The 26,384-nt window shown below is 38.0% G+C and overlaps 1 protein-coding gene across 1 annotated transcript in view; it reads left to right on the top strand.

Moving 5' to 3' along the window:
* The first annotated feature begins 782 nt into the window (after window positions 1–782).
* Window positions 783–26,384, top strand: part of LOC128646978 (solute carrier family 2, facilitated glucose transporter member 11-like) — a 73,265-nt gene continuing 47,663 nt past the window's right edge. The window contains exons 1-6 of the mRNA XM_053699789.1: window positions 783–806; window positions 1,052–1,150; window positions 13,380–13,540; window positions 14,144–14,268; window positions 14,427–14,556; window positions 18,442–18,590. Coding sequence (XP_053555764.1) covers window positions 783–806; window positions 1,052–1,150; window positions 13,380–13,540; window positions 14,144–14,268; window positions 14,427–14,556; window positions 18,442–18,590 — 688 coding nt within the window. The remainder of the gene's footprint in view (window positions 807–1,051; window positions 1,151–13,379; window positions 13,541–14,143; window positions 14,269–14,426; window positions 14,557–18,441; window positions 18,591–26,384) is intronic.

Genomic DNA, 26,384 nt, shown 5'->3' on the forward strand with positions numbered 1-26,384 from the left:
TAGTTAAGAGCTTTATGAACCAGCGTTAGCCCAGAGCTTAACTCCTGGCTTTTTGCTGCGGCTGGAGTTTTGTCGTTAGATTTCTAACGCTCACTTCAGCCAAGACTCTAAATACCAGCGTTAGAAAGATCCCATTGAAAAGATAGGATACGCAAATGGCGTAGGGGGATCTGCGGTATGGAAAAGTCGCAGCTGCAAAGTGAGCGTTAGACCCTTTCCTGACTGACTCTAAATACCAGCGGTAGCCCAAAACCAGCGTTAGGAGCCCCTAACGCTGGTTTTGACGGCTAACGCCAAACTCTAAATCTAGGCGTAAGTTATAGTCCTCTCCAGAGCACCAATGAACAAAAGACATGTGTGTGTAGCTACCAAACACCAGTTGTCTCCCAGCAGTGTAGGATAGTTACATATTTACCAAAGGATAGCAAGACATCAACGTCAATTTGAAAATAGATGTGAATTTAAAAGTGTGTTAAAATGACATGCTCTATCTGAATCATCTCAAAGTGTTTGCTGTCCCTTTAAGATATGCTCACACATCCTGAGCCTAGTTATGTTCTCCTGGGAGTTTTAATAAAAGGAGTAAGACATTTTTTCTTTTTAATATTGTACACTCTATTACCCTTATGATGCTCACTGTAGTTTCTTAATGAACTAAACAAGTAATAAGAAACCAGAAGTTATACAGTGACCTGTGGAGGGTGTGTGTCTGTTTCATTCTTATTGTCTGTATATAAGTATTTACCCCAGAGCGCTCAGTTACAGCATCTACGTCTTCATCCATGACCTCTCAAGCTGGTACAGGGGTACATTGTACTTGACTTATCTATTTATGTGTTTGTTATATAATACTTATACCTGATATAGCTGAATGTTTAACCTGTCTGAAGTAGCACAGAATGCAATGGAAGCAAATCACACATCTCTTCATTTAGTTACCTATTAACATGTTGTAGATTGTACACTGGAAAGCTATACAGAGTAATATTTCTTTTTTCTAAAATATGTGGTCCTCTTCAAGACAGTGGCTTAGTTACTGTTTTGTCCTCAGGCATGCACTCTAAATCTCTTCCTGCTGACTTTCATCCTGGGTACTGGTGGCACCTTCCAGTATGGGCTACACATCTCCCTAATCAACTCCCCTGCAGAGGTAAGTGGCCAATCATGGAGGTTCTATGGGAGGGCTTGGGGTGCTAACTCTCAAAGGTGCAACCATGAATTTGAAGGAAGGACAAGGCGAGAGTTAACTCAGGAAAATGAGTATTTAAATATAAAAAAAAAAAAAAACAGAAAAAGTTGTTGAAAGTTAATTCGGCTTCAGATAAATGCAAAAAAAAAAATAATAATTCTGCTGTATTCTTTGCATTCATTTGAAAAGGCCAAATGAGTGGCCCCTTTAATGAATAGTGCATGTGATACAAAAATGTAATTCATCCATTCATGTGGTTAACATTGTTACTCTATAGGTGGGAATGTCTTTTCTGTAGTATGGGGAAGGCTTCAAATTTACAGTTTTACACTATTTATTTGTGATGTCCTTGTCAGTTGATTGATTCATTAGTCAGCCAATAAGTATGTGAGCTTCACTTATGTTCTTGACCAGCCCTGACCAAATTGAAAAAAAATAATAATAGTGTGCTGCTAGCTTGTAGCAGTAGCACTAGCTACTACTTTAAAGGGACAGTAAAGTCAAAATGAAACTTTTATTATTCAGATAAAGCATGCAAGTTTCAACAACTTACCATTTTGCTTCTATTATGAAATGTGCTTTGTTCTCTTGGTATTCTTTCTTGAAGACTAAACCTAGATAGGCAGATAGAAGCTTAAGTGCATGCATGTGTCAATAGCAGCCTATGGCAGCAGTGTTTGTAACTATGTATAACATTGCTATAAATAATGTTGCAAACTAGTTGAAAGCTAAACCTAGGTGGGCTCATATGCTAATGCCTCTCTTCTGAATGCATTTTGACATTTGTTTACCACTAGAGGGTGTTAGTTCATGTGTGCCATATAGATAACATTGTGGTCACACATGTGGAGTTACCTAGGAGCTAGCACTGATTGGCTAAAATGCAAGTCTGTCAAAAGAACTGAAATAAGGGGTGCGGTCTGCAGAGGCTTAGATACAAGGTAATCACAAAGGTAAAAAGTATATTAATATAACAGTGTTAGCTATGCAAAACTGGGGAATGGGTAATAAAGGGATTATCTATCTTTTTAAACAATAACAATTCTGGTGTAGACTGTCCCTTTAAATACACAAGTCTTATATCAAATTTTACAAGTTTTTTTTTCTTTCCATATACTGCCCAGGTTTAATTGAATGCTCAGTAGGATCTTATTCCCCAAAAAGTGTCAATATAACAAGATTGTGCAAAATTTGATAATGGAAGTAAATTTGGAAGTGTCTTAAAACTGCTGCTGTATCTGAATAACAAAAGTTTATTTTGACTTGAGTGCCCCTTTCACTATTTTATTTAAGCTAGTGCATGATTTGTTATTAAAAATATTATCGGGGGAAAGCTAGTCCCTTTTGCTCATTTTACTGAACACCCTGTCAATCTGGCTCTGTTTTTCACCTTCCTTGCTTGATGAGTAAGGGAGAATATGCTCCTTTGTGCAATGTATAAGCATGCTGTGCACACAGCTCAGAATTAATTGGTAACAGGTTTTGATTGTATACTTGAAATTTGCTGATATTTATTACCTGGGTCATTTTAAAATGGATGTTTATGTACTCATTTTGCATGTATTTATTTGCTTAATTATGGATTGCCATTGGCTTAAATGAATCACTGTGCAGTAAGTATAAAATGACAAAGAGAGAAGGTTCCCATACTGTTGAACTAATGAACAAAAGCAGCAGCACCACTTGAAATAATCTCCAAATTTATTGGAAGTGCAACAAAATTAAAACAGCAACGTTTCGGACACAATAGTCCTTAATCATGCATTAATTGTTACAGTAGTGGCAGATTTAAATAGCACTCTAAACCCCACCACCTCTGACATCACAGAGCAACTCCACCTCTAATATAGAAAAAACAAATGCACATTTAAAGTGACAGTACATAATATAAACACATAGGTAAAATTACCTCAAATCTGTATATTTCACATATTGTTTTATATAACCTTAAATGGATAATATATACAATTTCACAGAAAAGGGATAAATTCCATTCTTTATTCATCCCCATAGGTATCCTACTTTCTAGATGATGGATCCAAAAGGCCTCTCTGTTTGAGCCTTTTGTCTCTATCCCCCCCTTGTCTATCTACAGGTATATGCTTTATTATTTGGAATCTTAATTGACTCACTGAGTGTCTTGCTTCCTTAGAATGACAGGCTACTGGCAATTTATCATATCCATTCCTAATGTTAGATTTAAGTTCAACAATGCGGTCTCTGACCCTTCTCGTCGTCTCACCAACATAGAGTTTTGAACATGGACATTTAAGTATATAAATGGCATACTCAGTGTTACAGGTGAAAACCCCATTAATAGTAAATTTTTTCCCAGTACGGGGATGGAAAAAGTAAGAACTCCTTATTAAACTGTTGCAGTTGATACACCCTAACAGGGAAAGTAACCATTATTCTTAATACCTAGCCTGGTCTGTCTTTGTATCCTACTGGGGCCTACATCCGACTTTGAGACAGTTTGCAGGCTGCCATAGGGTTTTTTTTTTTAATTCTGTTATAAGAGGATTGCTCTGTTGCAAAATGCCCCAATGTTTGTTGATAATTTAAAAAAAAAAAATGTGCTTTCTTTGACTATTAAACTGAGAGACAAAGGCTATTCTGTCCCTATTCTCAGATTTTTTCTTTTGCATATTTGTAGCCAAAAGTGTAGACCTGGGAAATTTTAGCATTTGTTCCCTCTCCTTCTCTATCAGCTCCTCTGGATAGCCTCATGCAGGCCCATTTATCAAAGGGCTTGCGGACCTGATCCGACACGGCGGATCAGGTCCGCAAGACCTCGCTAAATGCGGAGAGCAATACGCTCTCCGCATTTAACATTGCACCAGCAGCTCACAAGAGCTGCTGGTGCAACGCCGCCCCCTGCTGACTCGCGGCCAATCGGCCGCCAGCAGGGAGCTGTCAATCAACCCGATCGTATTCGATCGGGTTGATGTCTGGCGATTCCTGTCCGCCTGTTCAGAGCAGGCGGACAGGGTTATGGAGCAGCGGTCTTTAGACCGCTGCTTCATAAGTTGTGTTTCTGGCGAGTCTGAAGACTCGCCAGAAACACGGCCCTTCAAGCTCCATACGGAGCTTGATAAATGGGCCTGTATGTCTAAAAAGCATAGCCATTTCTTCAGTATTTGTGACTATTTTACGCACCCTGATAAATTGACTTTTATGTAAAGACTTCTTTAAAGCTAAAGGGTGTGAACTCTCAAAATGTAGAAGATTATTCCTATCGACCTTTTTTCTATACAAATCAATTTCAAGATCATTATGGTCATTGTATACCCTGGTGTCCAAAAAATGAATGGAGCATTCACTATACTCCAAAGTGAAACTGATGCATTTAGTTGCACCATTAAGGGAAGATACAAAATCCAACAGGGTTCCAACGTCGCCCATCTATATACCAAACATATTGTCAATATAGCGCCACCATGTGGCACCACATTGAATAAATAATACATTTTCATAAACAAAATGTTCTTCAAAAGCATTCATGTATAAATTGGCATATGTACTTTGGAACCCATAGCAGTTCCCTGTAACTGCAAATAGAATTGGTCTTGAAAGAGAAAAAAATTACAGTGTAAAACCATTTCCAGCAGTTCAATAATAAATTAAATTTTTTGTAGATTGTACATTTTTGCCTCAGCCAATATGGCTTTCACTACCCCAACACCGCTAGCATAGGGAATGGAGGTATATAGACTGGAAACGTCTAAACTATATAGAATATATTTACCAGTGGGTAAAGCCAAATTTTGCAATTTATTTAGAAAGTCCCTAGTGTCTCTTATAAGAGTTTGATTTTTCCACAAAAGGTCTGAGGAGCATATCCAAATAAATTGCAATATTGGAAAGAATGGAACCCACCCCTGAGACAATAGGCCTACCAGGGGGTCTGTTCAGGTTCTTATGCACCTTTGGTAAAGTGTAGAAAATAGGGATTCTGAGATCAACAATAGTTAAACATTTATCAGTATCCTTTGAGATAATATCATATTTAATTGCTCTAGAGATGCAAGCTTGTATTTCTCTTTGTACTTTAAACAGAGGACTATTATCCATAGGTAAATATACCTCTCTGTCAGACAACTGTTGCTTAATTTCTTCAATATAATAGTCCCTGTTTAAAATAACAATAGCACCCCCCTTGTCAGCCTCCTTTAACAAGATCTCTTTATTTTTAACCAAGGAATCCACAGCTTCTTTATTTTGCTTAATGAAGTTGTTTATTATCGTTTTATTATAGGCATGTAAATCATGTCTCAATTTTTCAATATCCTGGGATACCAATTTAATGTACACATCAATGCTAGGGTCATACCTGGTTTGCAAAAATACACTTTTGTTTCTCAGACCTAAATTATTCAAAGATAAATTAACACCTTTAGCATTATCTGACTGATTAGTGTCCAAACTAATGCGCAACACTTCCGGTTGGAATCAAAGGAAGAATCGACGTCCGGGTAAAGATACAGATGGGTCAGCGTCTACCTCAGATTTTACGATGGGAGACTCAGAAAACGAGTTCGCCTTAGGAGAGGTGACAAACGCTACAAAAAGCAACGGAGCAGGAACAGCGGATCAGAAAAAGGAGGGCCGGCCCAAACGCATACCGAGGAAATGCTAGTGCTAAATATATCACATTATATACCGTCACCTGTAGAGACTGCCACAATTGAAAAAGGATTGTCCCTTTGTCCGGTAACCAACTGTGACTTTTTTCTCTTACAAGAATTATTTCAGTTTTTCAAGACAATTAAATTGAAATCATTTTTTTCTGAGGGTCCACAATATCCATGTAATACTAGTTTGGACACTAATCAGTCAGATAATGCTAAAGGTGTTAATTTATCTTTGAATAATTTAGGTCTGAGAAACAAAAGTGTATTTTTGCCAACCAGGTATGACCCTAGCATTGATGTGTACATTAAATTGGTATCCCAGATATTGAAAAATTGAGGCATGATTTACATGCCTATAAAAAAACGATAATAAACAACTTTAACCCCTTAATGACCGCAGCACTTTTCCATTTTCTGTCCGTTTGGGACCAAGGCTATTTTTACATTTTTGCGGTGTTTGTGTTTAGCTGTAATTTTCCTCTTACTCATTTACTGTACCCACACATATTATATACCGTTTTTCTCGCCATTAAATGGACTTTCAAAAGATACCATTATTTTCATCATATCTTATAATTTACTATAAAAAAATTATAAAATATGAGGAAAAATTGAAAAAAAAAACACTTTTTCTAACTTTGACCCCCAAAATCTGTTACACATCTACAACCACCAAAAAACACCTATGCTAAATAGTTTCTAAATTTTGTCGTGAGTTTAGAAATACCCAATGTTTACATCTTCTTTGCTTTTTTTGTAAGTTATAGGGCCATAAATACAAGTAGCACTTTGCTATTTGCAAACCACTTTTTTTTCAAAATTAGCGCTAGTTACATTAGAACACTAATATCTTTCAGGAATCCCTGAATATCCATTGACATGTATATATTTTTTTTTAGTAGACAACCCAAAGTATTGATCTAGGCCAATTTTGGTATATTTCATGCCACCATTTCACCGCCAAATGCGATCAAATAAAAAAAATCGTTCACTTTTTCACAATTTTTTCCACAAACTTTAGGTTTCTCACTGAAATTATTTACAAATAGTTTGTGCAATTATGGCACAAATGGTTGTAAATTCTTCTCTGTGATCCCCTTTGTTCAGAAATAGCAGACTTATATGGCTTTGGTGTTGCTTTTTGGTAATTAGAATGCCACTAAATGCCACTGCGCACCACACGTGTATTATGCCCAGCAGTGAAGGGGTTAATTAGGGAGCATGTAGGGAGCTTGTAGGGTTAATTTTAGCTTTAGTGTAGTGTAGTAGACAACCCCAAGTATTGATCTAGGCCCATTTTGGTATATTTCATGCCACCATTTCACCGCCAAATGCGATCAAATTAAAAAAAACTTTAAATTTTTCACAATTTTAGGTTTCTCACTGAAATCATTTACAAACAGCTTGTGCAGTTATGGCACAAATGGTTGTAAATGCTTCTCTGGGATCCCCTTTGTTCAGAAATAGCAGACATATATGGCTTTGGCGTTGCTTTTTGGTATTTAGAAGGCCGCTAAATGCCGCTGCGCATCACACGTGTATTATGGCTAGCAGTGAAGGGGTTAATTAGGTAGCTTGTAGGGAGCTTGCAGGGTTAATATTAGATTTAGTGTAGAGCTCAGCCTCCCACCTGAAACATCAGACCCCCTGATCCCTCCCAAACAGCTCTCTTCCCTCCCCCACCCCACAATTGTCCCCGCCATCTTAAGTACTGGCAGAAAGTCTGCCAGTACTAAAATAAAAGCTATATATTTTTTTTTTTAATGATTTTTTTAAGCATATTTACATATGCTGCTGTGTACTATCCCCCCTTAGCCCCCAACCTCACTGATCCCCCCCCCCCCAAACAGCTCTATCCCCTCCCACTCTAACTTATGGGCGCCATCTTGGGTACTGGCAGCTGTCTGCCAGTACCCAGTTTAGAAGAAAAAATTGTTTGTTTTTTTAATTTGTTGAAAGTTTCTGTAGTGTAGCTTCCCCACACACAAACCAACCCCCCCACCCCTCCACGATCGCTTTTTGTGCTTTTGCACAAACAAGATTAGGCAGGTTTTATGAAAAGATTTTCCGTAGTGTAGCGGTTCCCACCCGCTCCCGCCCCGTGCACGCGCCCGCCCGCCACCCTTCGTGCATGCGCGCGCCCGTGCGCGCCCCCGATCCCGCCCCCCGTGACGTCACGCGGCACACCGATGGCCGCCCACCCGCCTCCCAATTCGGCTCCCACCCACCAACGATACCGGCCATCGATGTCCGGTGCAGAGAGGGCCACAGAGTGGCTCTCTCTGCATCGGATGGCCATGTGAGGTTATTGCAGGATGCCTCCATATCGAGGCATCACTGCAATAACCGGAAAGCAGCTGGAAGCGAGCAGGATCGCTTCCAGCTGCTTTCCACACCGAGGACGTGCAGGGTGCGTCCTCAGGCGTTAACTGCCTTTTTTTTGAGGACGTACCCTGCACGTCCTTGGTCATTAAGGGGTTAATAAGCAAAATAAAGAAGCTGTGGATTCCTTGGTTAAAAATATAGAGATCTTGTTAAAGGAGGCTGACAAGGGGGGTGCTATTGTTATTTTAAACAGGGACTATTATATTGAAGAAATTAAGCAACAGTTGTCTGACAGAGAGGTATATTTACCTATAGATAGTAGTCCTCTGTTTAAAGTACAAAGAGAAATACAAGCTTGCATCTCTAGAGCAGTTACGTATGGTATTATCTCAAAGGATACTGCTATTTTTAACTATTGCTGATTCCAGAATCCCTATTTTCTACACTTTACCAAAAGTGCATAAGAACCTGAACAGACCCCCTGGTATTGTCTCAGGGGTGGGCTCCATTCTTTCCAGTATTGCATTTTATTTGGATAGGCTCCTCAGACCTTTTGTGGAAAAATCAAACTTATATTATAGACACTGGGGATTTTCTGAATAAATTGCAAAATTTGGTTTTACCCACTGGCAAAAATGTACAATCTACAAGAAATTGAATTTGTTATTGAACTGCTGGAAATTGTTTTACACTGTAATTTTTTTGTCTTTCAAAACTAATTCTATTTGCAGTTACAGGGAACTGCTATGGGTTCCAACATTGCCCCTACATATGCCAATTTATACATGAATGCTTTTGAAGAACATTTTGTTTATGAAAATGTATTATTTATTCAATGTGGTGCCACATGGTGGAGCTATATTGACAATATTTTGGTATATGGCTGGGCGACGTTGGAACCCTGTTGGATTTTGCATCTTCCCTTAATGGTGCAACTAAATGCATTAGTTTCACTTTGGAGCATAGTGAATGATCCATTAATTTCTTGGACACCAGGGTATACAAGGGTCATAATGATCTTGAAATTGATTTGTATAGAAAAAAGGTGGATAGGAATAATCTTCTACATTATGAGAGTTCACACCCTTTAGCTTTAAAGAAGTCTTTACATAAAAGTCAATTTATCAGGGTGCATAAAATAGTCACAAATACTGAAGAAATGGCTATGCTTTTTAGACATAGAGGCTATCCAGATGAGCTGATAGAGAAGGAGAGGGAACAAGTGCTAAAACTTCCCAGGTCTACACTTTTGGCTACAAATATGCAAAAGAAAAAATCTGAGAATAGGGACAGAATAGCCTTTGTCTCTCAGTTTAATAATCAAAGCCTAAAATGTTTGAAAATTATCAACAAACATTGGGGCATTTTGCAACAGAGCAATCCTCTTATAACATAATTTAAAAAAAAAAACCTATGGCAGCCTACAAAGTCTGAGGGATAAAATGACCAGGTCGGATGTAGGCCCCAGTGGGATACAAAGACAGACCAGTCTGGGTATTAAGACTTAAGGTTGCTTTCCCTGTTTAGGGTGTATCAACTGCAACAGTTTAATAAGGAGTTCTTACTTTTTCCATCCCCGTACTGGGGGAAAATGTACTGTTAATGGTTTTTTCACCTGTAACACTGAGTATGCCATTTATATCCTTAAATGTCCATGTTCAAAACTCTATGTTGGTGAGACAACGAGAAGGGTCAGAGACCGCATTGTTGAACATAAATCTAACATTAGGAATGGATATGAAAAATCACTAGTAGCTTGTCATGTTAAAGGGACATTAAACCCCAAAAAATTATTTAATGATTCTGGTAGAGAATACAATTTTAAACAACATTTCAATTTACTTCTATGATCTAAGTTGCTTCATTCTTTAGATAGCATTTGTTGAAGAAATAGCAATGCACATGGGTGAGCCAATCACATGAGGCATCTCTGTGCAGCCACCAATCAGTAGCTACTGAGCCTATCTAGATATGCTTTTCAGCAAAGTATCTCAAGAGAATGAAGTAAATAAGATAATAGAAGTAAATTAGAAAGTTGTTTAATATTGCATGCTCTTTCCAAATTGTGAAAGAAAAAAAATTGGGTTTCATTTCCCTTTAAAGAAGCAAGACACTCAGTGAGTCAATTAAGATTCCAAATAATAGAATAAAAATAATAAACAATCTGGATTTCGTTCCCATCACTCTACAGAGACAGCAATTGTCAAGGTTACCAATGACCTACTTACAGCAAAATCCAAAGGCCACTTCTCTCTGCTTATCCTCCTTGACCTGTCTGCAGCCTTTGACACTGTTGACCACCCTCTTCTGCTCCAAACCCTCCAATCCTTCGGCATCTGGGACACAGCTCTCCCGTGGTTCATTTAGTGTAGCCTTCTCTGGAGCATCCTCTGCCCCGTTACCACTTTCTGCTGGGGTACCTCAAGGCTCTGTCCTTGGTCATATGGAATTCTTAATGGTGCGCAAATTGCCCCTTGCACTATCACCTATCTGCTCCCAAAGACAGATATATAATGGAAAGATACAAGAAATATATAAATTGGTGAGAGTGCGCTAGCAGCAGCAGGGGATGTGTCACTGGTATAGGCAAATATATAAAATCAATAAAGCAAATAAGTGATAAAATACAAACACATTTATATCAATAAACACATAGGTAAAATCCTGAATTGGTTCGATTGTGCTAAACAGCAGCAGGGAATGTGTCACTGATATAGGCAAATGTTGTTTGAATATATTATGAAATCAATAAAGCAAATTTGTTATAAAATACAAACACATTTATTTCAATAAACACATAGGTAAAATCCTAATTTTATGACCGGTCTTAAATATTTAAGAACTTAAAGAGTAAAGGCAAGTATTTCAATAATTTAAAATGCTATTGCATAGAGTTAAAAGAAAATTGGGGATTTACATATACAACTTGTTTGCAAGTTTAGAAATATAGTGGTGCACCACTCTTTATGTTGCGGTAGTAGCTGAATAGCTGATATATCACCAATCCACCTTATTATTTTAATTACTTATATCTAGGATATTACATTACATCAAATATTGCCATTATATGAACAATTTATTACACTAGGAATATTTTTATTCAAATTTTACTTTAATATAATTTTCTGGCGCCTCTTATTGATATTTGCCTGCATCTAGGTTGCCAGCAGTTTATCTGTTATATCATAGAAAGTAGGATACCTATGGGGATGAATAAAGAATGGGATTTATCCCTATTTCTGTAAAATTGTATATACACTGTGTGCAGAATTATTAGGCAAATGAGTATTTTGACCACATCATCCTCTTTATGCATGTTGTCTTACTCCAAGCTGTATAGGCTCGAAAGCATACTACCAATTAAGCATATTAGGTGATGTGCATCTCTGTAATGAGAAGGGGTGTGGTCTAATGACATCAACACCCTATATCAGGTGTGCATAATTATTAGGCAACTTCCTTTCCTTTGGCAAAATGGGTCAAAAGAAGGACTTGACAGGCTCAGAAAAGTCAAAAATAGTGAGATATCTTGCAGAGGGATGCAGCACTCTTAAAATTGCAAAGCTTCTGAAGCGTGATCATCGAACAATCAAGCGTTTCATTCAAAATAGTCAACAGGGTCGCAAGAAGCGTGTGGAAAAACCAAGGCGCAAAATAACTGCCCATGAACTGAGAAAAGTCAAGCGTGCAGCTGCAAAGATGCCACTTGCCACCAGTTTGGCCATATTTCAGAGCTGCAACATCACTGGAGTGCTCAAAAGCACAAGGTGTGCAATACTCAGAGACATGGCCAAGGTAAGAAAGTCTGAAAGACGACCACCACTGAACAAAACACACAAGCTGAAACGTCAAGACTGGGCCAAGAAATATCTCAAGACTGATTTTTCTAAGGTTTTATGGACTGATGAAATGAGAGTGAGTCTTGATGGGCCAGATGGATGGGCCCGTGGCTGGATTGGTAAAGGGCAGAGAGCTCCAGTCCGACTCCCGCCAGCAAGGTGGAGGTGGAGTACTGGTTTGGGCTGGTATCATCAAAGATGAGCTTGTGGGGCCTTTTCGGGTTGAGGATGGAGTCAAGCTCAACTCCCAGTCCTACTGCCAGTTTCTGGAAGACACCTTCTTCAAGCAGTGGTACAGGAAGAAGCCTGCATCCTTCAAGAAAAACATGATTTTCATGCAGGACAATGCTCCATCACACGCGTCCAAGTACTCCACAGCGTGGCTGGCAAGAAAGGGTATAAAAGAAGAAAATCTAATTACATGGCCTCCTTGTTCACCTGATCTGAACCCCATTGAGAACCTGTGGTCCATCATCAAATGTGAGATTTACAAGGAGGGAAAACAGTACACCTCTCTGAACAGTGTCTGGGAGGCTGTGGTTGCTGCTGCACGCAATGTTGATGGTGAACAGATCAAAACACTGACAGAATCCATGGATGGCAGGCTTTTGAGTGTCCTTGCAAAGAAAGGTGGCTATATTGGTCACTGATTTGTTTTTGTTTTGTTTTTGAATGTCAGAGATGTATATTTGTGAATGTTGAGATGTTATATTGGTTTCACTAGTAAAAATAAATAATTGAAATAGGTATATATTTGTTTTTTGTTAAGTTGCCTAATACTTATGCACAGTAATAGTCACCTGCACACACAGATATCCCCCTAAAATAGCTATAACTAAAAACAAACTAAAAACTACTTCCAAAACTATTCAGCTTTGATATTAATGATTTTTTTGGGTTCATTGAGAACATGGTTGTTGTTCAATAATAAAATTAATCCTCAAAAAAACAACTTGCCTAATAATTCTGCACTCCCTGTATTATCCATTTAAGGTTATATAAAACAATATGTGAAATATACAAATTTGAGGTAATTTTACCTATGTGTTTATATTATGTACTGTCACTTTGAATGTGCATTTGTTTTTTCTATATTAGAGGTGGAGTTGCTCTGTGATGTCAGAAGGGGTGGGGTTTAGAGTGCTATTTAAGTCTGCCACAACTGTAACAATTTATGCATGATTAAGGACTATTGTGTCCGAAACGTTGCTGTTTTAATTTTGTTGCACTTCCAATAAATGTGGAGATTATTTCAAGTGGTGCTGCTGCTTGTGTTTTTCTATATATGTTATGGGTCTTTGGTATGAAGCCTGGCAGTAAGCACACTACACTGGTGCTGAATTATCTTGGATACTTGCAACTAATGAACAAATCAATTTATTTTTCTCACAGTATATTCAAAGGTTCATCAATACAACTTGGCACCATCGGTATGGTTCTTCCCTCCAGCCACACAGCATCAAGTTGTTCTGGTCCTTCATTGTATCTGTCTACAGCATTGGGGGCTTGCTGGGGTCCTTCATGGTTGGGTACCTATCTGTAAAGTTTGGAAGGTACAAATGCCCTGGCTGTGCAGTTATCATATTGTATGTTAATTCCATATCATGAGTGTACACCTGTGTTAGACCGTGTTTATATGTGCTATGTCTTATACTGTGTATATGTGTGATATGTCCTATACCATGTGTATATGTGTTATATGTCCTAAACTATGTGTATATGTTCTGTGTCTCACACCGTGTATATGTGTGGTATGTCCTATACCTTGTATATATGTGCTGTGTCTCATACCATGTATATATGTGCTATGTCTTATACTGTGTATATGTGTGATATGTCCTATACCATGTATATATGTGCTGTGTATCATACCATGTATATATGTGCTATGTCTTATACTGTGTATATGTGTGATATGTCCTATACCATGTATATATGTGCTGTGTATCATACCATGTATATATGTGCTATGTCTTATACTGTGTATATGTGTGATATTTCCTATACCATGTATACATGTGCTGTGTCTCATACCATGTATATATGTGCTATGTCTTATACCGTGTATATGTGTGATATGTCCTATACCATGTGTATATGTGCTTTGTCTCATACTGTGTATATGTTCTATGTCTGACTCTTCTTCCTTCTTGCAGGAAACGAACCCAGCTATATAATAATTTAGCCTCAATTCTGGGTGCTTCTTTGATAGGTCTCAGTTTGACTGCTGGATCATTTGAGATGATTATACTGGGGAGATTCCTCTATGGTTTTAATGCAGGTATGAGAGGCCTCAGATACTGGGGTATGGCTGCGTTAAACTACTTATGCAGAACAGGCCTTGTAATGAAATTTACAATTTACTTCTGTAAAACTGCCCATTGTACTGTTAGTCTTTGCTGCATGACAACAGTCACTTATAAATGCCTTGCCTTTTAGGGGTGAGTCTAAACCTCCACACTATGTATATTGGAGAGTGCGCCCCCCAGAGGCTACGTGGGATGATTACAGTAACAGTCTCCCTTTTTATTGCCCTTGGAAAGCTGATGGGATTTGTGGTTGGACTCAGGTATGTAATAATAATGGCTAGACAGACAATATCCTCCAAGTTTCTGCTTTTGATCATTTGTTATTGTGGTTTTTGTAGGTTGGGTTAGAGTGTCATTGGTAGCAAAATCCTTTTAATAGATAGGGCTAGATTACAAATGGCGCAATATTTAATGTATTTGCTCGCTTACAAACACCAGTGGAAATAATATTTAAACATGGGCAGGTTAGCGTGTGTATTACGAGTTGAAAGTAAAATGTTTGCGTGCAAGCGAAACCCAATGCGTGCTTACTTAAAAACCTCGGATATCGAGACCGCTTTAACTTCTCCCGCTATACTTTAATGAAGCCTCTCTTAAAAAATAAAAACTAACACTTAGTGCTTGCGTGCTAGCCCGACACAGCATAGGACCTACAGCACTAAACCCAACAGTAGTTATACATATTTTACATTCCAATATTCACATAAAAGAAAATGTTCTTTTTATTTTTAAATATATATTTCTATTTATATGAATTTTCTTGTGTAAAATATATATTTATATATCCATATGAATATATACAGGTATAGATATATACATACATATAAAAATACATAAATACACATATGTATATCCATACACACACATATATATATACTCACCGGCCACTTTATTAGGTACAATACCATAGATACATTTAAAAATAGTCTGGATAAATTTCTGTATATAAACAAAATTCATGGATATGATTGCTAGTATTAAATGGGTCACATTTTAATGGGGTTATTTAAGCTTAACTGGAGCTTTTTGTAAGTATTTTAGATTTGTATAGGTTGAACTCGATGGACTTCAGTCTTTTTTCAACCTTATCTACTATGTTACCTTGCTAGTACCGGGTTGGACCCCCTTTTGCTTTCAGAACTGCCTTAATTCTGTTCATGGCATAGTTTCAACTTAGCTGACAGGAGTGGCACCCGGTGTGGTCTTCTGCTGCTGTAGCCCACCTGAATCAAGGTTCGACGTGTTGTACATTCAGAGATAGTATTCTGCATACCTTGGTTGTAACAAGTGGTTTTTTGAATTACTGTTGCCTTTCTATCATCTCGAACCAGTTTGGCCATTCTCCTCTGACCTCTGACATCAACAAGGCATTTTCGTCCACACAACTGCAGCTCACTGGATACTTTCTCTTTTTTGGACCATACTCTGTAAACCCTAGAGATGGTTGTGCGTGAAAATCTCAGTAGATCAGCAGTTTTTTTAAATACTCAGACCAGCCCGTCTGGCACCAACAACCATGACACATTCAGGGTCACTTAAATCCCCTTTCTTCTATAGACAGAGCATACAATTTTAAGCAACTTTCCAATTTACTTAATATTTAGGAGACAATGGTTTAATAATGAAAAGCAGATGTTGTGGCAGATTTTAAAGGATATATGACAAGGGGCGAGGACTGAGAAGGGGTTAAAGACATGTATGTGTGTACATATGTATCTGTGAAGTGTTTTATGATAATGTTTCGTTTAAATAGTATAGCACAGATCTAATTGAAGAACTTCAGTACTTGAGCAATGCATCAGTTTAGCGCTTTAGCATTAGCCAAAATGAATTATACTACTCAACCCCATATAAGTATATTATGCGAGGGATTTAAGGTTTGTCATTTATGGCAATCCATTGTTTGTAAACAATGACTTGTCTTGATCCCTCCTCTTCTCTCCCTGGGCCTCATATTCAAAACTTTGCCAAACAAGCGAGATATTGTAAGAAGTCTAGTCGGGTACAAGGTCTAAAAAAAGTTTACAGATTTAAGTAACCTTACTCACATTAATGAGAGCTATGACTGAGGTATTAAGCAGTTGTTATTAATTAGATGTTTCTCCTGGCCTCAACCCTGATGGAACTTTGTTCACCTCAGATGTAAGCAGAGTATATATAGTGAAGTATTGTTTACATTTTAAAACCAGCACACGATGGTGAATGTTACTCACGTGCATGAGAGCTAATAACTGAGCTCTCAGGATAGAAGGTGTGTAAATATCATGCACTCCTTGGTAAGTGAAAGAACTCACAGATATATAAAGTTAGTGATGAATTTATTAAAACATTAAAAAATGTAAAAGTGCATAATGGATCAAACACAGGAATACATCACAGGACTGAGTACATTACTATTATCAAATCTACAGTGGAGTAGTTGACACCAACTCTCACTAGGCTTCCATCTACCAATATTGGATTCGATCAGCTGTGTACAAAAAAAGTCCTGCCTCCAGTGACGTCACCAATGCGTGCATCGTAAAGTCTCCGACGTACGTTTCACCAATACTTCAGCTTTTTCATCATCACTACTCCACCGTAGGTTTGATCATAGTAATGTTCTCAGTCCTGTGATGTACTCCTGTGTTTGATCTGTTATGTGCTTTTACATTTTTTTATGTTTTAATAAATTCCTCACTTACTTTATTCATCCGTGAGTCCTTTCACTTACTAGGGAGTGAATAATATTTACACACCTTCTATCCTGAGAGCTCAGTTATAGCTCTCATGCATGTGAGTAAAATGTCACCATTGTGTGCTGGTTTTAAAATTTAAACAATACTTCACTATATATACTCTGCTTACATTTGAGGTGAACAAAGTTCCATCAGTGCTGATGCCGGGAGTAACATCTAATTAACAACTGCTTAATACCTGAGAGCTCAGTCATAGCTTTCATTAATGTGAGTTTGGTGATTTTAAATTTCAGTAAAGCCATTATTTTACAGAAACATGCTATATTTTCCTTTTTTCTTTGAGGTCACATTGCACAGATTATACGTGTCAACATTTGCTACAATTTGGACTATATCCTTTCTTTTATATACACAGTTATACATTGTTGCACCTTTTATACTTTGTACTTTTTTGTTTTTTTTGTATCAATTATCACTGCAGGGTGAATATAACACTGTTTTATTCTGTATTTTTAAATATTGTAGGGTGTCTAGTTTCTACAAATTTATACTTTAGTGCAGCAGTTTTGGATTCGGTGAGGCTATTAAGCTTACAGTACCTGGAAACCTAGGCATATGAGCATACTGTATTTTTAATCTTATGACAGAAATGGTTATACTGATTTGTTATAATCAGAAATGATTGTTAATAAAACTACAATTTTTATTAAATTGCCCTCCATTTTCAGTACTAAATTCCAATTTATTGTTATTCTTGGTACCTTTATGAGGTATCACAAGGCCTGTTCTGTATGTTAAAAAGCAGTATATAATGTGTATGATTGCACTTAACACGAGAGAGGATAATTATATGAAACCAATACAGAGCAAAAATGACTAAATTGCCTCTGTCATATAAGCACGAAAATTGGGGAAAATTTTGCTCTTAAGGGGTTAATGTTACAGTGCTAATTCAGGTGTTTTTATTTAAATCAAATGTTACATATATTCATCTTTCAACAAGTCTAGGAGGGATTAAATGAAGTTAATAATGGATTTGTCATACACTTGCACGTTAATGTCAAGATTTTGTGAAACATTTAAATGTCTTAAAACATGAATATGATCAACATTCTAAGCTTTTAATTAATATTAATTAATTAATTAATTAATATTTCAGATCACTCTATCATAGGGCACCACTGATCTTGGTTGTCTAACTCCATGTTCTCATTACAAAACTCAACTGGAAAGTTGTTCTATTGTAAAATGGTTTATGTTTTGCCTACTTTGCTTATTGGCCTACCCCCTATTTTATACTTATTATTCTATAAAGACACCGTTTATATGCAAATTGATGATAAATAATACTACTAATATTGTATATCTGTTTTCCATTGTTGTTTTCTTAGATTATGAGGAACATACATTTGTTGTCTGCATTTCCACAGCTATAGAATTTATTGATGTTTGTGCTTCACATTACAGGGAGCTTTTGGGCTCAGAAGTCCTTTGGCCCTATCTTATGTCAGTCAGTTGTATTCCCGCTTTGATCCAATTGCTGGTGCTGCCCTTTTTCCCAGAATCTCCACGGTACCTCCTCATTGACAAGGGTGATAAAGATGGATGCCTGAAGGGTGAGAGGTGATGTCTTCAAAATAGTCACTGGGTAATGATAGCGCGGGTTGTGATGAGCAATAACGCTGGACCGCGCTAACATTAGTGCACATCTCTTTAGAAAAACCTACACTTTCAATGGAGATCTTGATCATGCTAAATAGCACTGGTAATACAAACTGAAAATTATAGTTTGCACTTGGACGAAACTCCGCTAGAATATTTGGCACGACTTGAGACCTGAAGTAAAGTTTAAGGGTTAAAACAATTTTTTTACAAAACACATCCACAACATATTAATATGAAGTATAACACTCATATTTACACTTTTTAATTAAAAATATTTTCAAATTGATAAAAAGGTTTTAAAAGGGTTAAAAGGCATATGGTATAGGGAAGGTGTTTGACTGGAAAGGGCTCCAATGTATATGTCTAAATATGTGTATATGTGTATGTATACATGTCTATATATATATGTGTTTATGTGCTTATATGTGTAAATATGTATGTGCACACACACATACATATACTGTTATATAGACATATATATATATATATATATATATATATATATATATATATATATATATATATATACATACTCTTTTGAGCCTTTCCCATTCAAATACATTGAAACATGCAAAATAATTTTTAATATGTTTTAAAGTGTTTTTATAGAAATACTTGAAACTCTTATGATCTTCACTTAGAAAAAAAAAATGTTTTTTTTCTTTCATACATGGAGAGTCCACGATCCATTACTCCTGGTAATTGCTCTTCCTGACCATTAGAAGGAGGCAAAGATTCCCAAACTCCAATATCCCTATAAAACCCCTCCCACCTCTATGGTAACTAGTCTTGAATTTGCCTCCGCTGGAGGTAGGTGAAGAATGATGGTGCTCCAGATATTTTGCTATGAGAAGGGTTATAAGACTGAGTGGAGGTCCATTTTACCCTCAGTGTGCTGCTGAGTGACAGAGGGATGTATTGGGAGTATTGGGTAGTGGCACAATTACACCTTATAAGATTTAGTCACAAGCCTGCCAAAGGTGTCGCAGGGACCTGTCCTTTGCCTCCTCCTGTTGGGTAATCAGTATACTCCTATTTCATATCCTCTGCTGATATGTTTTAGCACTGGTTAGGCTTTCTACTGGATCTCTGCTTATTTCCAATAGCTGGATGCCTATGGGTAAGTCCTTTTTTTTATATAAGCCTATTAGGCTATATTTTATTTATTATACAGTTATAGCCTGGGAACAGTTTACTTAACTTTTATTTGTAAATGTGGCTCCTTAAATTTGTTATATTTATCCCTTTAAATTTTTACGCGTCTTTTCCTTTTGTTTGTAGAATGCGTTGGAATTTTTCTGGTGTTTCTATTCACTGAGCATTAATGCATTATATAAGGTGATTGATATAGGGATTAGTCCCCACAAAACATGATAAAGCATATCACAAGAGTTATTATTATCACTTAATATTTGGGACAAAGTCCCTCACTGGGTAAAATTTGATTAATTAGTGTTTAAGTTTGAGCGCCCTCTACATTACACACACTTTTTTGATTTCTATTAGGAATTCTGAGGAGGTTCCTATAGAGAAGTTTACACTCCCCTAGTGCACCCCTATCCCAACCTTTTTCTAATCGGAATTACACACGTCAGGTTTGCGCGCTTTGGCTTTTGAGTCAACGCCTGTCGGCCTGATCGGGATAGCACATGTTGGCTGCTTGGGATAATGCACATCTGCTGTTTGGGATAGCACATGCCGATTTTTTGGCGCAATATTGTTCTTTTTTCCCTCGGCTTTTCGCCTACGTTTCATTTTGTAGAAACAATCATTAATATTAACACGCTGTGTAACTTCTACGCCTTCTAAATGCACATTATGTCTCTATACTATGTATCTATGTAATATGCTTTTCGATTGTACAAGCTGTATAACACCAATAAAATACAGTGTCTGAAATTTTGCTTAGGCAAATTCTTTCTCTGACCAGAATGTTGGTTAAATATATATTTATATACAACATGATACCCTAATAGGATGTTTTAGATATCATACATCTTTGAAGTATGATCTGACAGTTTCTTTTTGAAAAATATTTATGATCCCCTATAGTCTATGTATAACAATAATTGTTAATATTCCTCCTTAATTATGTTCCGTTTTCTTAATACGTCAGAATTGGCGTCTACTACAATTTAGGTAAGACAATGGAGTTGTATGTAAAAAACATATATTTTAATCTAAGGTCATTGGAGCTGTATAGTAGTGTGGTTCCAATTGGTTGAAATGTTATTGACACCTTGCTATCAGAACACTGATTTGTTGTGACTGCCTTAAACCTGATAAAGGGCCATTGACCTTGAAACGCGTAGTGTGTTCGAAAAAAGGCAGACGACTTTCTGTTCACAGAGTTCGTGTCACAGCCATGCCTGGATTTGAACCTGGGACTCCTGGTTCCCAGCCAGTTTTTCTTTTCCTGTGACACTAGAGGTATCTGTTTATGTTTGCAGCATTTTCGAGACCTGTTACCTGCAGTGGATTACTCTCTGGCTCCACCTGCTTGCCAGCTGCAGGTAGTTTTTTAATCAGCTCTGCTATAAAGGGCTGCTTCACTAACCATTTGGTGCCTTGACATTGTGATTGAATTCCTTTGTTGTTGCCTCTGTTCTGTTTCCTGAATTCCTGTTTTGTTGTTGGATCCTAGGCATCTGAACTCGGCTTGCTTATTGACCATTCTTCTGGATTCCCCTTTTTGATTTATGAAAGATTGGACTGCTTTCCTGGCTACTGACCCTTGGCTTGTATTCTGACAATTCTTTTGTATCCTGTATGCTTACTTGGCTACTGTGTCTATCACCATGCTGTGAGAACTGTAAACTTAACTGGCTGCTGAGTCTAAGCAACTGTACTGTGACATATGTTTATCCTGAAGGCAAGTACCTCTGCTGTGAGTACCTGTATACTTCCTTGGCTGTTGGTACTAAACTCCACTGCTGTAAGAACTGTATGTACATCTGCTTGCTGAGTCTAAGCAACTGTACTGGGACATTTGTATTCCTGAAACCAAGTTGCCTTACCGAGATATTGCCGTATGCTCGGCCCGTTCCTGAAACCAAGTTACCTTACCGAGATACTGGCATATGCTCGGCCCGTTCCTGAAACCAAGTTACCTTACCGAGATACTGGCGTATGCTCGGCCCGTTCCTGAAACCAAGTTACCTTACCGAGATACTGGCGTATGCTCGGCCCCTTCCTGAACCCAAGTTGCCTTCCCGAGATACTGGCGTATGCTCGGCCCCTTCCTGAACCCAAGTTGCCTTCCCGAGATACTGGCATATGCTCGGCCCCTTCCTGAACCCAAGTTGCCTTCCCGAGATACTGGCATATGCTCGGCCCCTTCCTGAACCCAAGTTGCCTTCCCGAGATACTGGCGTATGCTCGGCCCCTTCCTGAACCCAAGTTGCCTTCCCGAGATACTGGCGTATGCTCGGCCCCTTCCTGAACCCAAGTTGCCTTCCCGAGATACTGTCGTATGCTCGGCCCGTTCCTGAAACCAAGTTGCCTTACCGAGATACTGGTGTATGCTCGGCCCCTTCCTGAACCCAAGTTGCCTTCCCGAGATACTGGTGTATGCTCGGCCCGTTCCTGAAACCAAGTTGCCTTACCGAGATACTGTTGTATGCTCGGCCCGTTCCTGAAACCAAGTTGCCTTACCGAGATACTGGTGTATGCTCGGCCCGTTCCTGAAACCAAGTTGCCTAACCAAAGACTTTCGTTTGTTTATTATCAGTTTGGAATATAACCTTGATGTGCTTTACCTCTTGTTTTCCCCTTGCATTACCTTAGTAAAGTTTCTTTAAGTAAAGATCTTCTTTGTTCTGTGTTTCTATTCTGGTATACTGAGTCCTACTCGCCTCTTCACATCCTCTCAGCTAAACTCAGCCATCACCTTGCACATGCTCCAGACCCCTGAACCTACTCAGCCGAGCATGACAGTTCGCAGCAGAGTTTTTACAGAGGTACTTCATTACGGATGTTAGCAGCATTTTTAAGTGCAAGTATTATTTTGAACATGTTCTTATGACATTGTCTACTATTATGATTGATTTTATTTGAATTAAAAATTAATTTTAATACTTTTTACTAGGATTTGTGCTGCTGTCCTTTTTAAAATATAATGACTTTTTGTTGTTTTATTTAGGAAAGTAGCCACTCTCAAAGAGCCTCATTTTTAGTCTTATGTTTTTAGATATATTGAGAAATATTATATTTCTGTATTCTAACTAAAATAATTTAACCTAAAATTGTATTTACATTGTTATTTTTGGGGGTGCTCTTGTTAGATTATTCTTTGTTATTTCTACCTTGGCTAGATCTTCTATCATTCCTTTGTATAAAAGTCCTCCTATGGAAAGACTCCAGACAGGTTTTCTTTTTAAGCCAGCAGTGTCTGCTGATTTATCCATTTAGTTTGATTAGTCTTTCTGAGCAGTTTTCAGATGATTCTGCTATAAAGGATTTTCAAAATCTTCTGGTTTTGCTTAAATCTGAAAATGCTTTAATTTGTAATGCTATTATTATCATTATTAAAGGGACATAAAACACAATTATTTTTTTTTCATGACTCAGATAGAGCATACAATTTTAAACAACTTTCCAATTTATGTCTATCAAATTGTATTCGTTCTCTTGTTATCCTTTGTTGAAAAGCTGTGATGTAAGCTCACGTGTCCACAACACTATAAGGCAGCAGTTTTGCAACAATGTTATACATTAGCAGGAGCACTAGATGGCAGCACTTTAACCCCTTATCGACCAAGGACGTGTCGGGCACGTCCTCATTTAAGTGTCAGTTAATAACCAAGGATGTGCCTGACACGTCCTCTGGGGTTTTCAGACGCTTTCAGGGTATTGCAGTGACACCTCTATATTGAGGCATCACTGCAATACCCTTTTTTACCCACCGATGCAGAGAGGGCCACTCTGTGGCCCTCTGTGCATCGGCCATTGATGATGCCGATCGTTCGTGGTAGCAGCAGCAGGGAAGCGGGTGGGCGGCCCATCAGTGGTTTAGTTCCTATTAATGTCTGCTCCGAGTGCGCGCAATGCGTGGGGGTGCGGAGGATGCATGCTCGCGCGTTGCATTTACTTAGATGCACTTGACGGCATGAGAAGGAGTGAGTGGGAGGGGGGAATCCAATGTTGGGCAAGGTATCTGGGAGGGGGGTAGGGTATTGAAGGGGGGGCAGCTACACTACAGAAAGTTGGGGATTTTATTTATTTTAGAAAGGCATATTTTTTAACAAATTGGGTACTGGTAGACAGCTGCCAGTACCCAATATGGCGGCAACTAGGTAGAGGGGGGAGGGTTAGAGAGCTGTTTGGGGTGGGAATCAGGGAGGTTGGGGGCTAAGGGGGATCCAACACTGCAGTGTGTGTGTGTATGTATATATATATATATATATATATATATATATATATATATATATATATATATATATACACACACACATAAAATCTCTTATTTTAGTACTGGCAGACTTTCTGCCAGTACTTAAGATGGCGGTGACAATTGTGAGGTAGGGGAGGCTAGAGATCTGTTTGAGTGGGGTCAAGAAGGTTGGATCCCCAATATAATAGAGAGACGTCTCTAAATAATTATTTTATAGAAGTGTTTATATGGGAAATTTTAACCTTTATTAAAAACTTTTTAAAAATTTATACAGTGTGTTTAGAGAAAATAATTTCCTACACTTAATGCACCACTAATATTGATGCAATTATAGCAGATTAACACAAAACACCACCCCCTATGATCTTTAGCTTTTAGCGCCCTTACTATCCACACTTTTCTAAGTGAGCAGGGGGTAAGATGTGTCAGGTGGGAAGCTGATCTCTACACTAAAGCTAAAATTAACCCTACAAGCTACCTAATTAACCCCTTAACTGCTGGGCATAATAAAAGTGTGGAGCGCATCGCAATTTAGCGGCCTTCTAATTGCCAAAAACCAATGCCAAAGCCATATATGTCTACTATTTCTGAACAAAGGGGATCCCAGAGAAGCATTTACAACCATTTGTGTCATAATTGCACAAGCTGTTTGTAAAATTTTAATGAGAAAACTAAAGTTTGTGAAAAAGTGAACGATTTTTTTTTATTTGATTGCATTTGGTGGTGAAATGGTGGCATGAAATATACCAAAATGGGCCTAGATCAGTACTTTGGGTTGTCTACTACACTAAAGATAAAATTAACCCTATGAGATCCCTGATTAACCCCTTCACTGCTGGGCATAATACACGTTGTGATTAATGCACAGCAGCATTTAGCAGCCTTCTAATTACCAAAATGTAATGCCAAAGCCACATAAGTCTATTTCTGAACAAAGGGGATCCCAGAGAAGCATTTACAACCATTTGTACCATAATTGCAAAAGCTGTTTGTTAATAATTTCAGTGAGAAACCTAAAATTGTTAAAAAGTGAACCATTTTTTTAATTTGATTGCATTTGGCGGTCCAATTTAACTATCACTAATTTTGAAAAAAAAAAGTTTCAAATTAGCAAAGTGCTACTTGTACTTATTGCCCTATAACTTGCAAAGAGCATGTAAAAATTGGGTATTTATAAACTTAGGACAAAATTTAGAAACTATTTAGCATGGGTGTTTTATGTAACAGATTTTGGGGGTCAATGTTAGAAAATGTGTGTTTTCCATTTTTTCATCATATTTTATAAAAAAATGTTATAGTAAATTATAAGATATGATGAAAATAATGGTATCTTTAGAAAGTCCATTTAATGGCAAGGAAAAATGGTATATAATATGTGTGGGTACAGTAAATGAGTAAGAGGAAAATTACAGCTAAACACAGCAGAAATGTAAAAATAGCCCTGGTCCCAAACGGTCAACAAATGGAAAAGTGCTCTGGTCTCTAAGTGTCACTCTGCTCTCTGCTCTGCTGTGGCCATTGCCACTGAAATAGGCACTCCTCCTGTTGCTAGGGATACAGCAGTGTAATTGCAGCACGGTGATGACATAATCATCGCCCGCCCTGTCTTCGTTATGTAAAGGCCTCAGTCCCTCTCACCTGTGCCCAAGTATAGGTGCTTCTTCTTGTGCTCCTGGGTGCTGTATGCTGGATTGATTCACTGTTCCTGGACTCTTCCTGTTTGACTACTCTGCTTGCCTTAACCCCTGAATTGCTGGACTGTTTAACTGTTGATGAACTCTGCCTGTTTAATTACTCTGCTTGCCTTAACCCTAAAATAATGGATTGCCATTCTGTTGCCAAACTCTGCCTGCCTGACCATTCTATTTACCCTTGAACCGCCTTACCGCTGGATTCCCTACCTATTACCATCAGAGACTATCCTGTCTGTTTCAGTCCTTCAAGTGGTTTACCCTTGAACTGCCTAACCGCTGATTCCTACCTGCTGCCGCCAAAGACTACCCTGCATAGTGTGAGTACTGTTTACCTCATTTTGTGAACTTTCTCTGCTCTGGGATATTCCCTATCATTCCAGCTTGACACCGGGATAACAAGACTACTGATAGTGGAATATCCCACGAGCATTACACTAAGGGGTTAAAGTCCTGGTTTAGATTCTGTGACTGGAATGTATGTTTTTCTCCTTCAATTCAAGAAGTCTATGTATTTAAGGCTTCTAATTTTTGTTTCTTTCGTTTGAATAATGAATATAAATTTGCATCCTCCTCTCGGTAACAATGATCTTCTATCCCTGCATGGAAGTCAGGTTGAATTGGAACAGATCAAAGCAGTCCAATAATTATTTTCCTTCTTT

The sequence above is a fragment of the Bombina bombina genome, chromosome 2 (genome assembly GCF_027579735.1).
Source record: "Bombina bombina isolate aBomBom1 chromosome 2, aBomBom1.pri, whole genome shotgun sequence".
In the NCBI taxonomy this organism is placed as follows: Eukaryota; Metazoa; Chordata; class Amphibia; order Anura; family Bombinatoridae; genus Bombina; species Bombina bombina.